At 53.2% G+C, this 15,777-nt stretch overlaps 1 protein-coding gene across 3 annotated transcripts in view; it reads right to left on the bottom strand.

Annotated features, from left to right (window-relative positions):
• The window catches only part of STX3 (syntaxin 3), a 43,631-nt gene that overhangs the window by 3,778 nt on the left and 24,076 nt on the right, over nt 1-15,777 (bottom strand). For 2 of the 3 annotated variants that reach the window (XM_081544591.1, XM_081544592.1), the window contains 8 exons: nt 10,427-10,526; nt 9,505-9,579; nt 8,380-8,447; nt 5,473-5,581; nt 4,359-4,432; nt 4,120-4,254; nt 2,307-2,417; nt 716-828 (listed from right to left, as the gene is read on the bottom strand). In XM_081544591.1, coding sequence (XP_081400717.1) covers nt 745-828; nt 2,307-2,417; nt 4,120-4,254; nt 4,359-4,432; nt 5,473-5,581; nt 8,380-8,447; nt 9,505-9,579; nt 10,427-10,526 — 756 coding nt within the window. In that variant the 3' untranslated portion in view covers nt 716-744. Of the gene's footprint in view, nt 1-715; nt 829-1,147; nt 1,285-2,306; nt 2,418-4,119; nt 4,255-4,358; nt 4,433-5,472; nt 5,582-8,379; nt 8,448-9,504; nt 9,580-10,426; nt 10,527-15,777 lie in introns of those variants that run through there. The other variant, XM_081544590.1, reaches the window with a different exon arrangement.

The following is a 15,777-nucleotide window of genomic DNA, read 5'->3' as shown; positions in this document are numbered from 1 at the left end:
CCTCTAAGGCTGTCTAGACTTTGCAGACGATGAGAAACGGCCAGCTGGTTTTATGAAGAGTAGCTCGGACAAAGAATCCCCCCAGGTCCGCTATTAGCTGTGTGCTCACACTTGGCCCTGTTACTTCACTTCTCTAAGCCTGAGCATCTTCACTTATAGAACAGAGATGAGAACAGCGCCTGTCTCACGAAGGTGGCGTGAGGGCTCCGTGATGCCTGTATTAGGTGTTGGCACAACTGCCCACTCAAAAAGCCTTAGCTACTGTATCATTCGAGATCCAACCAGTCAGCCACTAACAAAACCCTACAGCCACGAATCCCGATTCAAAGCTCCACTTACAAGGAAAGGAAAGGGAAGGCAAAGCCCAACACCCCTGAACGACAGCGAGAACTCAGAGGACGCACCCCAGCTCCCGGTGGTAGACCGCCCCCAACTGAGCAGCAGGCTTGCTCGGGACGGGGAGTGAAGACTCGGCGCTCAGGGAACGAAGAACACACCGACCCCTCGCGGCGCAAACCAACGAGAGCCCAACCCCGCTGCAGCCAGGACCCAGGAGCGGCACGAGACGGAAACCAGAGGAGGCTGAGGCCTGACCGTCCGGAGCCCTCGGCGCGCCCACGGACGGCTGCGGGGGGAGAAGCAGGACCGGAAATCGCAGGCCAGGTTCTCAAGAGCGAGCCTGTCCAGAGTCCCCGGGAGCCTTCCCTTTACTTACATGTCAGCGCATCAGCCTCCAGGCCGCCCTTACTTCAGCCCAACGGAAAGGCCAATAATCAGCGCTAAAATGCCCAGCAACACAACTACTATCACAATGACAATTATCAGTTTCTGGAGAGAGGGATGAGAGAAAGACAAGTCATTATTACAGACCACCGAAGCGCCGCGGTCAGCCACCCCAACCACCTCTGCGCTGGAAGCGCCTTACAGACCCAAACAGCGTGCGATGAAAAGCTGACAGCGCTGCCCAGAGACGCTTCCCTAGGAAACCTTTCCTAAGTCGCCTCTGCACTAGCAGTGCCAGCAGGGGCAAATACGGAGCCTCCATCTGCTCCGAGCTCACACTGCAGCCCTCACGTGTGGACAGACGTAACCGCAACTGTCATGGGGTCTCTAAGCAGCAATAAGCCAAGATGTAACGTGACTGAGTTTTTCCTTTTCAAGGGGGAGTATGAAGACATATTTGACAGAGTCCTCCTAAATGCAAACTCCCATCCATCTCTCCCCCAAAGAACACTCCCACCTGTCAAACCCAGTACAGTAACTGAGGATCTGAAAGTACAGGTCCTGTTGTGAACGACACAGGATTCATCATGTGAAATAACTTCCCAGCTCCCTAGACACCTGCCCAAGCAACAGGTAAAGTTGGAAGAAAAAGAACTGAAGAATGAAAATGTCAGAGTGCAAGAGAAAGTCAGCAAAGAGCAGGCTGAGAAGCAAACCCCACCAGGGCTGGCTACCGCAGAGACTGGGCAGAGAGGCTCCAAGCAACAGGCGCCAGAACGAGAGGCGAGGGCGGGCAGCGGGGCAGGACGATGTGATGGGAAGAGCTGGGCTGGAACCTGAATCTGAATCCCAGGTTCCTGCGCTTTCTAGGTGGCCAGTGACTTCAGTGATTCTCAACTGTTTCATCTATCAAGTAGAAAACATAGGTGTGCCCTAAGAGATAGCATTCACGTAGCCATCAGCACGTAACTGGGTTCACAGCAGGGAAAAGAGACGAAAGAGGACAGGTGTGGGCCATCAGAGTGGAAGGCAGTGAAGAGGAAGTTTCTGAAGGGCAAAGGAGCCAAGTGTAACACTGGAAGGACCACGAGCTCTGTCCAGCAGATCAGCAGCAACGCTGGGCAGTGATGGGTCCACCCTGCACACCTGCCTGCAAGTGTGGGTTCTTGGGTAGAGATGGTGGGAGCCAGATCCATGCGGGACACGCCGGGGAGGGAAGGGGAGCTATTCTCTAGGGAGAGCTGACAAAGGCTTTTGGAGGAGGCTGGACAGAGGGAAGGCGGGGGGGCGGGGATCTCAGGGACATGGATGGGGGCAACCAGAGAAGGGAGAAGCCGGCCGGTCCCGCCGAGATGCGGGGCTCACCCTGCGAGCTTCACTCTGGTACTTGACCGCCTTTTTGGTGTCTGCCACGGCCCGCTCCACGAAGCCCACGGACTGGTCCATGTTGTTCTCAATACGGTCAATCATGGCGCCCTTTCCCCGGATGTAAGAGGCGGCGGCAGAGACAGACAGGGAGAGGGAGGAGACGGCGAGAGAGCGCACACGATGGACCCCGTCCTCCGGGGGCGGCGGGGGCTCACCTTCCGGGCCTGACCCTGGTACTTCACGGCTCTTTTCGTCTCCTCCCGAGCCTTCTCCACGTGGTCCACCGTGTGCATGACATTCAGCTCTATGTTATCTAACATCTCCCCCTGCGGAGGACAGGCTCCGGTCACGCCCTGGACACGCGCCCCGGGACGGCCCCAGCTCACGTGTGGAAACAGGCCTTTCTTTTCAGCGCCACGAGGAGCATCTGGAAACCTTCCCGTGCAGCCTTCCGTGGGGTAACCCTGCACACCTCCCCCGTGATGGCCTGTGCTTTCTCAGGCCGTGGCGGCTGTCACCCATCCAGAAATATTCACTCAGTTACTACTCCGTGAGAGACAGCGCCCTGCATGCCAGAAGCACGTGGTCTAGACGCCTGGAATATTCTGAAGGGTTCCCCCGCCCCCTTTTTAAAATGAAGCACATCTCTCTCATGTTCTTCGGGCACTGCCAGGAGGCTGGCCTCTTCCTGCTCACTCAGATCTGAACCCAGTTCGTTCAGTCTGAACCGAGTGCCTGCTCTACAGAAAGTGCCTGGCACGGGGCAGGGGCTCAGAAACAGCTGAGGTGGGAACGGCTGCTTTCTCTAAGGTGCTCCCAGGCCCTCTAAGTAACAAGACACTGGTTTTACCTGAGTTATCTGGTTAATAGATCATGGTCTCTTAGTAAGATTCCCAACCTTTCCCCAGCTGTTACTTCCTGACCGGAAGTTCAGTCTTACCAGTTGACTTCTGCACATCTTAAGATGGGAATTCCCTCCACCCACCTAGACCTTCATTCCACGCAACCCCTGGCTTTCTGGCAGAGAGAATGGCACTTACCATCACTTGAATCTCAAACCAGTTCCTCGGCAAGGCAGTGTGGGGAGAAAAAACAAGAGTGCGGATGGAGGGACAGGAGGAATGGTCTCCAAGGGCGGAAGGGGATGGAGCAGAGGTACCCGAGTCCGGAGCAGGAAACTGGTGTCAAAACCAGCCAAGCAGCGCTCGGGCTCCATTAGGATTCCTGCTACACAGGAAGCAGTTTCTGATCCTTTCCAGGTGGCAGAGCCACTGGGAGCTCATGGTAAGAGTGGCTCCAAACCATTACACGTTGGTGAATTTAACTGCATCCTAAGAATCAGGAGCCACGTGATATGTGGCACAGACCCCACAGGCAGGGAACAGAGCCGTCCGTCCCTGGGCAAGCTGACCCGGAACCAAACAGGCTGTCAAGCTAAGCACCGTGAGGGACTTGAGTTTTCTCATTAACATTATTTTTGCTGTCCCTTCATTCCTTTTGTTGTTCCTCAGCAAAAAAAAAAAAGTCAACATTTTTGGAAAAACTCATACAGGAGAAAAAACAAAAATGGAAAAACAAAAATCTCCGTTACACCTAACTTTTCACCAAAAACTGGGGGAAAGACCCCGTGTTTCCAGTGTCAGCAGTGAAACGCTGATAGTTGCTATCAGGAGATTGTGTTAAGGCATCACCATTAAGAACTCGTGTCGCTAATAAAAAATAACAATAATGATGATGATCCCAAGGCCGGAGGGAAGAGGTAGGTTACAGAGCACTTCAAACCTCACGTTCATGAGACGTGACTTCCAGGCAAGAGTACCCAGCGTGAATGACGAGGCTGCAGCCGCCCCAAGCGTCCGCATCCCAGCTGCCTGCCCTTACCGGGTACCGGGACTCTGGGACTCCACTAGCCAATTCCCGATGCCTCTCCCTCCCCACCTGACCCCGCGGCTTTCTCGGGGCCCCCTGCCCCCCTCAGGAAGCCCCAGGCTGTGTCCCCTCCCTGCCCACGCGGTACACACTGCGTACCTGGTTCTCTACCAACATGGCGATGTCCATGAACATGTCGTGAAGCTCCTTGATGCTGCTCTCCAGCCTCACGATGTCCTTGTGCCGTCCCTCGATCTCGCTGAGGGCTTGCTTGGAAATCTGAGAGTCGATGATCTACGGCGGGCCGCAGAGAGATGCACCATCGGCCCCCAGGCCTGCTGCAGCCTCCCCAGCACCCCTGCGGGGCTCCCGCCCCCCAACCCTGCACCATCACTCACCCCCGAGGTGAAGATGGCAGGGTTCCCACTCTCCAGCATCTCCTCCAGCTCCTCGTCGGTGGTCTTTTTGCCGGCTTTGTAACAAAAGGAAGAGAGTGTCAGATAGAAGATCAAAGCTCATCATTTCAAAAGTTCCCTGAAAATGGCCATGTTCTGTCGCTCAGTCGTGTCTGACTCTTTTCGACCCCGAGGACTGTAGCCCACCAGGCTTCTGCCCGTGGGACTTTCCAGGCAAGAGTATTAGAGTGGGTTTCCATTTCCCCCTCCAGTGATCTCCCCAACCCAGGGATCGAACTCACGCCTCCTGTGCTTCCTGCATCAGCAGACAATTCTTTATCACTGAACCACATACAAATCCCAGTGGGAGCACAGTAAGTCTCACTCTAAAGACCATGGCCTTTACATGCCTTTTGCTTGCCTTTCTCCGGATGTCTCCCCTAACCCAATCCAGCCTCAACCTTATCAGCAATTACCCTCCTGAAGTCCATGTCTGATTATATTCCTTTCCAGCTGGGAACATCTCCTGGCCCCCTCCACTCCGCCACGGGGTCCAAAGTCCTCAGGACAAGGGGCCAGTTCCCGGGAGCGCCCTCCCTCCGACCGTCTTAGCGTCCCTGCCCCACCCAAGCGCGCCCTGTTCCCAGGCCCTGGCCGGCCTGCCCTCCCTGCCTGTGACCGTGTTCATTCAGTTCCTGCACTCAGATCACGTTCCGCCCTGCAGGGCCCTGATTCCTACTGATTCCTAAAGGGCGAGGCTGTATTAACTCCTTTATACAAACAGGGCACCTTGCACCGTTCTCTGCTGTCAAACAGGCAGTAAAGATGCCATGAGCCCCAGGGAGCAGGGCTGTGTAGCAGGTATTTCCCTCCATGGATGCGGAAATGCTGGTTCCCATGGCAACCCATGACTCGGCCCTGGTAACACTGAGCCACCCACTTTCAGCCTAAGACACGACATCCAGGCGGCAGCAGTGCCGTGAGCCCCATCCTCGGCTGGGGCGCAAAAGGGAAGGCAGAAGCCACCCGGAGGCCCCACCTCCCTGGGCCTGACGACCGGACAGACCAGCGCCCAACAGGTCAGGTGAGGGGCACAGAACATGCTTCAAACACGCACTGATCTCAAGCTGCCGCTGGATCCGCCCTTTGCTGCGCTCACGGAAGTCCACCTGAGCCTCGTTGTACTTGGTCATCACCTCCACGAACTTGCGGGACAGGACGGAGTGCTGCGGGGACAAGGTCAAGGCCGTGAGCCCCCAGGAGGCGAGGGGGGCAAAGGCTCAGAGCCCCAGCCCAGCCTCACCCACGGCAGCACCAGACCCGGGATTGCGAGGCCAAGGGCAGCTCCTGGTGGGAAGGCAGACTGGTGCAGCCACTGGGAAACTGGAGATTTCTCAAAACTAAAACAAAAATAGAGCTACCATTTCACCCAACAACTCCACTTCTGGGTGTATATATCTATATCTATCTATCTATCTATACGTATAAAAAAATACTAATGCAGAATGATACATGCATCCCAATGTTTACAACAGCCGAGAGATGGACGCCCCCCAAGTGTCCATCAACAGAGGACTGGGTAACGAACACGTGATACACACACACGTACACATACATACACAATGGAATACTGCCCAGCAATTAAAAAATGAAATCTTGCCATTTGTGACAACCTAGATTGGTCTAGAGGGTATTACGCTAAGTGAAATAAGTCAGAGAAAGACAAATACTGTATAACATCACCTTACATGTGGAATCTAAACAATACAACAAACTGTGAATATAACAGAAAGGAAGCAGACTCACAGATACAGAGAATAAAGTAGCGCTGACAAGTGGGAAGGTGGAGAGGGACAGACAGGTGGGGGAGAGGGAGGTACAAAATCCTGGTGTGACATAGGCTCAGGATGCATTTTACAACAGGGGGAATATAGCCAAGATGGTGTAATAACTATAACTGGGAGGTAACCTTTCAAAATTGTAAAAGAAATTAAAAAGAAAAACAAAAAACCAAAGACCAGGTACAAGACTCAGTTTTTTTGGTTCCCTAACTTCACACCTTTGGGAAAGTCAGCTCACCTTTTCAAAGCATGTTTTCAGTACCTGTTAACCCATCTTGCTGAACTCACACAGTAGTTGAGGCCAAAGGAGATACTCTGGGAATCCCAGAGGCCCCGCCCGACTCCCCTCCACATCCAGAGACCCTTGCGTTCTGATGCAAACTGTTCGCCCAGCTTTTCCCGCTTCAAATTTTCTTACTTCTAACCCAATGCATTCCATCAGGCATTCCTGGTGCCTGAACTCAAATCATCATCATTTTTATTCCTTGCCCACTTCTCAGCATCAAGCTCCACAAAAGCTTTTTCTTTGCCAAATCACCAATATCTACACTTACCCAAAGCAAATGCATACCAGCTAGTTGATCAGATCCAAACTCCCGAGACCACAGTCAAAGGCCTCTGGAATATGGCACCGGGTTCTCTACCAAAAACTCAATGCCCACTATCCTGTGACAAACTTTTGTCTCTAGACAGACTGTTCTCTTCATGTCTGCCCCTACCCACCCTACACCACCCTACTGCTGCACACACCACCCCTGCCCGCATGCCTCCAAGGAGAACCTCTCCCCAAGTCTGTCCATGTCGACATCCTGCGCATCCAAGGCCCAGCCTTCTCTGGGCACCTCAGTCCTTCCAGGCTCTTCCGATGCTGGGAGCACGAGGATTAGACCCCGTCCTCCGACCCTCTCTCCTGTGGGTCCTATGTCATAGCTTCCTTGTGACCCTGGAACATCGAGCCCGTTCGTCAGTGACAAGGATCATATCTTTGATGACCACCAAAGAGCCTGACTCCAAGCTGGACAGCTAACGACCACCAGTCTGCAGAGAGAAGACTTCGGTTTCCTCTCCTGTAAACCCAGGAGCCTCACTAGACCCTCCTCTGTGCTCTGGGAACCTCGGGCGCCTCCGGAGAGGACGGTGTGAGAGGGGCCACCAGGGCTGGTCTCAGCCCTGTCCCCCACTTCAACCTGGGCAGCTCCCCTCTACCAGTGCTTCACACCGAGTTCCAAGTAAGCTCTGTTTGTTTATTTTCAAAGATCCGCAGCTAGAAAAGGGAACTCTCCTTCACTGTTGGCGGGAATGTAAATTGGTACAGTCACTATGGAGGACAGTATGGAGGTTCCTTAGAAAACTAAAACCAGAGCTACCGTATGATCTACAGCTACAGCAATCCCGCTCCTGGGCGTAGATCTACAGCTGCAGTAATCCCGCTCCTGGGCATAGATCTACAGCTGCCAGTAATCCCGCTCCTGGGCGTAGATCTACAGCTGCCAGTAATCCCGCTCCTGAGCATAGATCCGAAAAAGATGAAAACTCTAATTTGAAAAGATGGCATGCGCCCCAGTGTTCACTGGAGCACTGTTTACAACAGCCCAGAGATGGAAGCAATTTGTGTCCGTCAGCAGATGAGCAGGTAAAGGTGTGACACGCAGGTACAATGGGATAATACTCTGCCACGGAAAGGGTGACATAGTGCCATTCACAGCGGCGCGGATGTACCCAGAGATTCTCTCACCGAAACGCAGTAAGTCACAGGCAAATGTCACATTAACACCATGGTATGAAGTATGTGGAACCTAAATACTAACACAAATGAATGTATTTACAAAACAGAGAGACAACAAACTTACAGTTACCAAAGGGGAGGGGGGAATAAAGTAGGGTATGGGGTTAACAGATACACACTACTATCTGTAAAACAGGGCTCCTGTATAGCACAAGGAGCTATATTCAATATCCTGTGATAACTTACCCTGGAAAAGAATCTGAAAAAGAAATATACACATGCGCATGTGTGTGTGTCATAGTAGAATCACTTTGCTATTTACCTGAAACTAACATCATATTGCAAATCAATTCTACTTCAATAAATATTTTTAAAAAAGTAAAAAGACTCCACAGCTAAGGAAAAAAAATTAATAAAAGATTGGGGCAGACGGTTGTTAGACCGCGGAGGATCTCACCTGGGATTTCCGAATCCGAAGGTCTGCCGACGACCGCACCTCGTCTTCCTCGATGTGCCTCTCCATGCCTGGACGGGAGAGAAGGTGATTCCAGCGACGCAGCCCCTGCTCTCCTCCAGGAAACTCACCGCGCGATGCGGCCTCCTCTCTCTCAAACACACACACCGGCCCAGGAGACTAACAGCAGGCAGGTCCTGTCTCAAGAGCCGGCTCGCGTCTGAGCCCCAGGACACGCACCCCATGACCTTCACTCCAGGGCCTCCCTTGGCCACATCTCAGCACAGAGGTTAACAGCACGAGCCCCCATCACCGAGACACCCGGGCTCAAATCCCTGCCTGCCACATCCCGGCGTGCCACCCTGGAAAAGACAGTGCCCTCAGTGTTCCTGTTCTCTGGTCTGTAAAATGGGTGCGCAGCAGGGCCCCCTTCGCAATGCCAACGTGAAAATCAAACGTGAACGTGCAGACGGCAGGCACAGGCTCCCTGCCGGACTAGGAGCGGCCACCAATCCCCTCCACTCCACCCCCATGAAAACAGGCAGTATGGTTCGAAGCGGGCGAAGAAATGATACCTGAGGCTCAGCAAAGCTGCTCTCTCTCCCTGACCTACAGCGCGCTCACCACCAAGGACAGGAAGCGGGGCGAGAATGCAGATGGCAGCCACGGATCTAAAGAACATTCTGGGCTCCCAGATGAACTCAATCTATGACAGTGGTTCACGGAACACTGCCCTAAACTCAGGGGTGGGAGTGGGTGATGGGAGGTGATACACCTGGTCCCCAGGAGATGCCTGCAGACTAACCTATCTGGCACCTTCGTATCACTAACATCACCGTTCACATGTACGCAGGTGCTGGGGGAGGGAACGGGACCAGGGAAAGGCCTGAGCCACCCAGACATTCGCCAGCTGAGAACACGCTTCCATTCCCGTCCCCAGACTTCAATTCTCAACTCACTCAACCACAGACAAAATTCTGGGGCTATAATCCATCATTCCAGAGACAGTGCCCAGATCACAAGCAAAGATGCCATGCGCGATGTCACCCCGTGAGGCGGTTTTGCCCCAGGAGGGCCGGACCCCGGCGTGCGACGTCAGAGGGCTGCCTGCTCCCTTAGTCCCCTTACCCTTCAGTTTGTTCCGGACCGTGTTGGCCCTCTTCTTGATCTCGGTCGTGAGCTGCTCCAGGTCGTCCTTGGTTTCTGGGTAAACAGAGGCCGGCAGGATCAGTTAGAGGAGACTGAATGCTTTGTCAGCGACGACAATCGCCGGAGGAGGTGCGGTGCTTTCTCAGGCGCCCAGAGCAGTACATATCCCCAGGGGCTCCCCAGACATCCATCATTAGAACGCAGGGAGCTCATTTTTTAAAGGCATCTTTCCAGGCACCCTGCCCTCGACCTACAGGATAAAAACACCTCGTGGAAAAAAGAGGAGGGACGAGGGAAGCGTTTCAAGCAGAGGAAACAGCACAGGTACGCCTTCCAGAGCCCGAAGCGGGGGCGGGGACGCGGGATGAAGCCGGGGCGGGGATGCGTCGGGGACGCTGCATGAAGCGGGGGCGGGGATGCCAGCAGCAGCGAAAGTCCCCGCCAGTCAAGGGAGGGGCCAGCTGGGAAGGAGAGGAGAGTCTGGCCAAGCGGGGGGCCGTGAAAAGCAGAGGTGACGGGGACGTCCCTGGGGGTCCAGTGGCTAAGACTCCATGTTCCCAATGGAGGGGGCCCGGGTTCGATCCCCGGTCAGGGAACCAGATCCTCCAGGCCCCAACTGAAGAGTCTGCACACTGCAGCAAAGAGCAAAGATCCCGCATGCTGCAACCAAGAGCTGGCGCAGCCTAACACATAAATAAATGTTATAAAAAAAATTTTTTTTTAAAGGTGACAGTAGCCAGGCAGTGTGAGCCAGGAGAGGTTCAAGGACGGTGGGCGATGACACGGCACGCACGCAGTGTGACGGAACACGCCCCGCCCCTGCTGCTCACGGAGGGAAACCGAGGCCCGGCCCGGCGGCCCAGGGTCACGGTGGGTGACTGAGCTCTGCGTCAGCACTCACTTGGCTCGGGGATGGGCGCAGACAGGATGACACTGTAGAGCCTCTTAGCTTCCTCCACGTGCTCGGAGATCTTGTCAATGTTGACACGCGTCTCCTCAATCTGTAAGGAGAGAGACCACAGCCTTGGCATCAGGAGGGAGAACCTGGCCGCAAACAAGAGGAAACGGTCAGCAGAGCTCCCCTCTGCCCACAGTCGGGGCTCGTGGAAGGAGATGATGACTCTGGGCAAGCCTTCTGAGGACCAGCGACCCCAGGGAGCACCGCGCCCACAGTCAGAGAAAGGCACGCCAACAGCCGTACGCGAAGCGCCGTCTCCACTGCTGCCTGGGAAGGAGACACCTGCCCACCTCGGACGGAGGGTCCCGGCCAGAGTCAAGAAGAGCCAGGAAAAGCAAGGGAGCGTCAGAGGGAAGGGTCAGGACACCAGGCAGGTCCTCTGCTGCTCCGGAAGCGGGAGCCACAGTGAGCGAGGCAGGGAGAAAGGAAACAGGAAAAGGAAAACAGTGGACGGGAAAGAACAAACCTGGAGAGTGAGAAACACTGAGAAGAGTGAGAGGAGGAGAAGGGAACAGATGAAGAGGAGAGGAGACAGCGAAGCAACGACCGTCCGGGCCGGGAGCCGCGGAGCGCCCCGCCGACACGTGCTCTGGGAAACGCCCCTTACCAGCTTACCGGACGACCGGGACCCGGGAGCTGGAGCCGGGAGCCATATCCGCTCCTTTCCGGGGCTCCTGGCTGTGCCAGGTGTGCACGAGAAAGTCCCAGGGGCCTCCCGGGGGGTCCAGTGGCTAGGACTCCCTGCTCCCCGTGCGGGGGGCCTGGGTCCAATCCCTGGTCGGGGAAGTAGAGCCCACGGGCTGAAACGAAGAGTCTCCACGCCGCCGCTGAAGAAGCTCCCGCACGCTGCGACCGAGACCCGGTGCAGCCAAGTGAATACAAACAAAGCAAGTACTCGGAGCTGTGCCTTATTCCCAGATGGACTCTGCCGCCCATCAGAACAAGACCCAGTTTCCCCCTCAGTCAGTCTCTCCCATCAGGAAGCTTCCATAAGCCTCTTATCCTTCTCCATCAGAGGGCAGACAGACTGAAAACCACAATCACAGAAAACTAGCCAATCTGATCCCATGGACCACAGCCTTGTCTAACTCAATGAAGCTATGAGCCATGCCGTGTAGGGCCACCTAAGACAGACCGGTCACGGTGGAGCGTTCTGACAAAACGTGGTCCGTTGGAGAAGGGCATGGCAAACCACTTCAGCATTCTTGCCTTGAGAACCCCGTGAACAGTATGAAAGGCAAAAAGATAGGACACTGAATGATGACCACCCCAGGTCGGTAGGTGCCCAATATGCTGCTGGAGATCAGTGGAGAAATGACTCCAGAAAGAATGAAGAGACGGAGACAAAGCAAAAACAACACCCAGCTGTGGATGGGACTGGTGATGGAAGTAAAGTCCGATGCTGTAAAGAGCAACATTGCATAGGAACCTGGAACGTTAGGTCCATGAATCAAGGCAAGTGGAAGTGGTCAAACAGGAGATGGTGAGAGTGAACATAGACATTTTAGGAATCAGTGAACTAAGATGGACTGGAATGGGTGAATTTAACTCAGATGACCATTCTATCTACCACTGTGGGCAAGAATCCCTTAGAAGAAATGGAGTAGCCATCACAGCCAATAAAAGAGTCTGAAATGCAGTACTTGGATGCAATCTCAAAAACGACAGGATGATCTCTGTTCGTTTCCAAGGCAAACCATCAAATATCACAGTGATCCAAGTCTATGCATATATGTGCAATCTAAAAACTGGTATAGATGAACCTGTTTGCAGGGCAGGAACAGAGACACAGACATACAGAATGGACAGGTGGACAGAGCGAGGAAGGAGAGGGTGAGATGAACTGGGAAAGCAGCACGGACAAAAATACACGACCTCGTGTAAAACAGACAGCGAGTGGAAACGTGGTGTTTGGCACAGGGAGGTCAGCCTGATGCTCTGTGACGGCCTCGGGGGGATGGGATGAGGCCCAGCAGGGAGGGGACATGTGGACCCAGACAGCTGACCCACCGTGTTGTACAGCAGAAACTAATACCACATCGTAAAGCAATTACACACCAATTTTAAAAAAAAGTCATAAGCCTAAGGTTTCGCACATTCAATGGACTGGATGACTCGAAAAATATCTCCTGGAATATTATTATTCCATAACGTGATGAGTATCCTGACTCAAAGTCTGTTCAGTGGCAGGAAGACAAGGTAGGAAGTTGGTAGGATGAGACTGTCGGACCCCAAGCTCAGAGTCGCTCTAGACACCCGAGCAGACGGGACAGTGCATGGCTCACCCGGCCCAGCGGACAGGAGAACCGGACCCCGGGCTCCGCCCTCAGCCTGTCTGCAGAAGCTCCCAGGCCAGGGGCCTCCACCGGTACCTCCAGCCACCCTCCGCCCACAGCAGCTGCCCTCTCCCTCTGTCCTCGGTAGCCTCCCCAGCTGGAGGTGCTTCAGGGACTCTAGGTAATGCAGCGGTTTAGCCAGTTCACCAAAGGACCGCAGGACACCTTCAGGACTTCAGGGCGGGCAGCTGGCCAACCGCGGAGCTCTGTGTTCTTCTTCTAGCTTTGTGTCTGTGTTTCTTAGACGTGTTAGTTTTTCTCAAAGGTGACTTTCTGAGCACTTCACGGGAGCATGAAGTACATGGTAACAGGTACATGCAATTCACTTCCTTTTTGTGCATTTGGCAGATAACCAAAGGCCGGGAAGGGCAGGGCGAGCAGGAACTCTAAGTGAGGTCCCCATCGCTACCCTTTTTACGCACGAGAACGCTGCCGCCCAACGAGACCGAGGATGTCTGTCAAGGGCGTAACGACAAAGAGGCGACACCGAGGTTTGAACGCGGCACCTCTCAGATCCAAACCCTGCCTCCCGGACCAGGTGAGGGTGCAAGAACCACCTCCCTCGCTCATCGTCTCCCAGGTCCATGTGTCCAGCCTGTGTCAGCTGGAGGTGTGGAATCCGCTCGCCACTCCGTGAGGCCGCCTCAGTGACTCTGACCGGCGTCACGGGCCTTCTCTCTTTGTTCTCTAACCAAGGCTCCCTGGACAGACCTTTTCTCCAAGGAGCGCTCAAGCAATGCTGTTGACCGTGGGAACCAACCCAAACATTTTTCTTTTTTCAATCACCATGCTAAATTTGCAGCTGATACATCCTCAGTGCCCACTTATTGTATGTTACTCTCTGAAATGTATTGTTAGGACTTCCCTGGTGGTTGAGTGGTTAAGACTCTGAGCTCCCAATGCAGGGGACCCAGGTTCGACCCCTGGTTGGGGACCCAAATCGCACACACCACAACTAAGAGTTCATGTGTCACAGCTAAGACCTGGCATGGCCAAATAAAGAAAAATAAAGACTATTTTAAATGTGCTTTTCAATGATTTGTCAGGAGTGGAGTGATCTAGATAGCACAGTTTAAGAAAATAAGTGAGGATCAGACCAGGTTCACATTCTGGCTCCACCCTTAGCAGTTCTGTGACCCTCAACAAGCCACTTACCCTCCGAGCCCCAGTCCTCTCAGCTGTGAAACAAGGATTATCCTATCTCCCACCTCCTAGAGTTGGTGTGAGCATTTCATGAGATAAGACATGGCAAAGTACGTGCTCAGTAAACGCCGGCCAGTGCTGACGATAAAGATGAAGGCAGCCGGCAGTTACTGCACACGTACTGCATGCCCGGTGCTCTGCTGAGCCTTTCCAAGCAGGTCTGCTGTAAGCCTCACAGCGATCCCGATGTTAACAAAATGCTCTGTGATGTCAGTAACCACCCAGGGAAATCCACGAAGGACAGCAAGTCAACTGCGCTTCACGTTGGGTGTCTGCCTCACGGAACTAACCACAATTACCACAGTATATGGTCCGCGCTCTGTGTCCTCAGGTTCTGAAATACTCAAGGGGAAAAAATTCCAGAAAGTTCCAAAAAGCAAAACTGAAATTTGCCAACTATTTGGCAACTATTTCCATATCATTTACTTGGTATTAGGCATTGTAAGTAATCTAGAGATGATTTAAAGTGATTTAAAGTATTCGGCTATGTGTAGATTATATGCAAATACTATGCCATTTTATGTAAGAGACTTGAGCATCCAGGGATTTGGTATCCACCAGGGTCCTGCACCCAATCCCTCCCCACCCAGAAGGACTGTACTAATCACCATCTTCTGACTAAAAGGAGGGAATTATTTTCACGGCATGGCTGGCCTCTTCCCAGTGGACCTAATTAGCCAGCGAAATCTAATCTAATCTAAAAGTAGGGAAAGGACTACTCTGGAGACGGGCAGGTGCTGTGGGGTAGGGCGTAAGGCTATGTCTATTCTACCTAGGGCACTCGGATGGTAAAGAGTCCACCTGCAATGCAGGAGACCTGGGTTCAAACCCTGGATCAGGAAGATTCCCCTGGAGAAGGGCATGGCAATCCACTTCAGTGTTCTTGCCTGGGAAAGCCCATGGACAGAGGAGCCTGGCGGGCTGCAGTCCATGAAGCTGCAAAGAATCGGACATGACTAAACTACCGCCACCATCCATCATACTTCTAAGTTAGGTGTTAAATCTTTCATATTTATTTATTGAAATCTATTATATGTCACCTTTTTAAGGCAACAAAAGTAATGGGATCATAAGGGTCAAATAAATTATTCTTCCTTTGTCCAATGCATACACCTTTTCTTCAAAAATCACATAATCCCCAAAAGTCTTTGTATTAGAAGGCAAGTCCTCTTTGATTTGTTTGCTTCTCTGCCTTGGGAAGCAAACAAACATTGACAGCAAGGGACAGAGAAAGGTCTCAGTCAGCCAAGCATCAGAAGTCAAGTCCTTCAGGGGGTTTCACCAAGACTATGAGTAGTGTTTCGACCCTCCTTCTATGAAGGACAAGAGACGTGTGATCTCAGAGCTAGACTGACCTGTGACAACTAGTATTGTGGGTCAAATCAATTAAGTGTACTTGGGCTTTGTGCCACCCAAATACGGTCAAGAAAATAAGACATCTATCTAGTTATTTTAACTGAAGTAACAAAATACAGGGAATTCTTGACACAGACAAACAAGAGCTGAGGGACTTCCCTGGTGGCCCAGTGTTTAAGAATCTACCTCCAATGCCAGGGATGCGGGTTTGATCCCTGGTCAGGGAACTAAGGTCCCACACGCCACAAGGCAACTAAGCCCACACACTCCATCTCCTGAGCCTGTGTGCTGCAGAGCCTTCCACCCTGAGAGAAGCCACTCAACTGCAGAGCCTTCCACCCCAAGAGAAGCCACACAACTGCAGAGCCTTTCACCCCAAGAGAAGCCACGCAACTGCAG

Source organism: Giraffa tippelskirchi, chromosome 11, assembly GCF_054371585.1.
Source record: "Giraffa tippelskirchi isolate mGirTip1 chromosome 11, T2T-mGirTip1v1.2.pri, whole genome shotgun sequence".
Taxonomy (NCBI): domain Eukaryota; kingdom Metazoa; phylum Chordata; class Mammalia; order Artiodactyla; family Giraffidae; genus Giraffa; species Giraffa tippelskirchi.
Note: the sequence above shows the minus strand (reverse complement) of the source record. Positions and strands in the feature narration are given on the sequence as shown.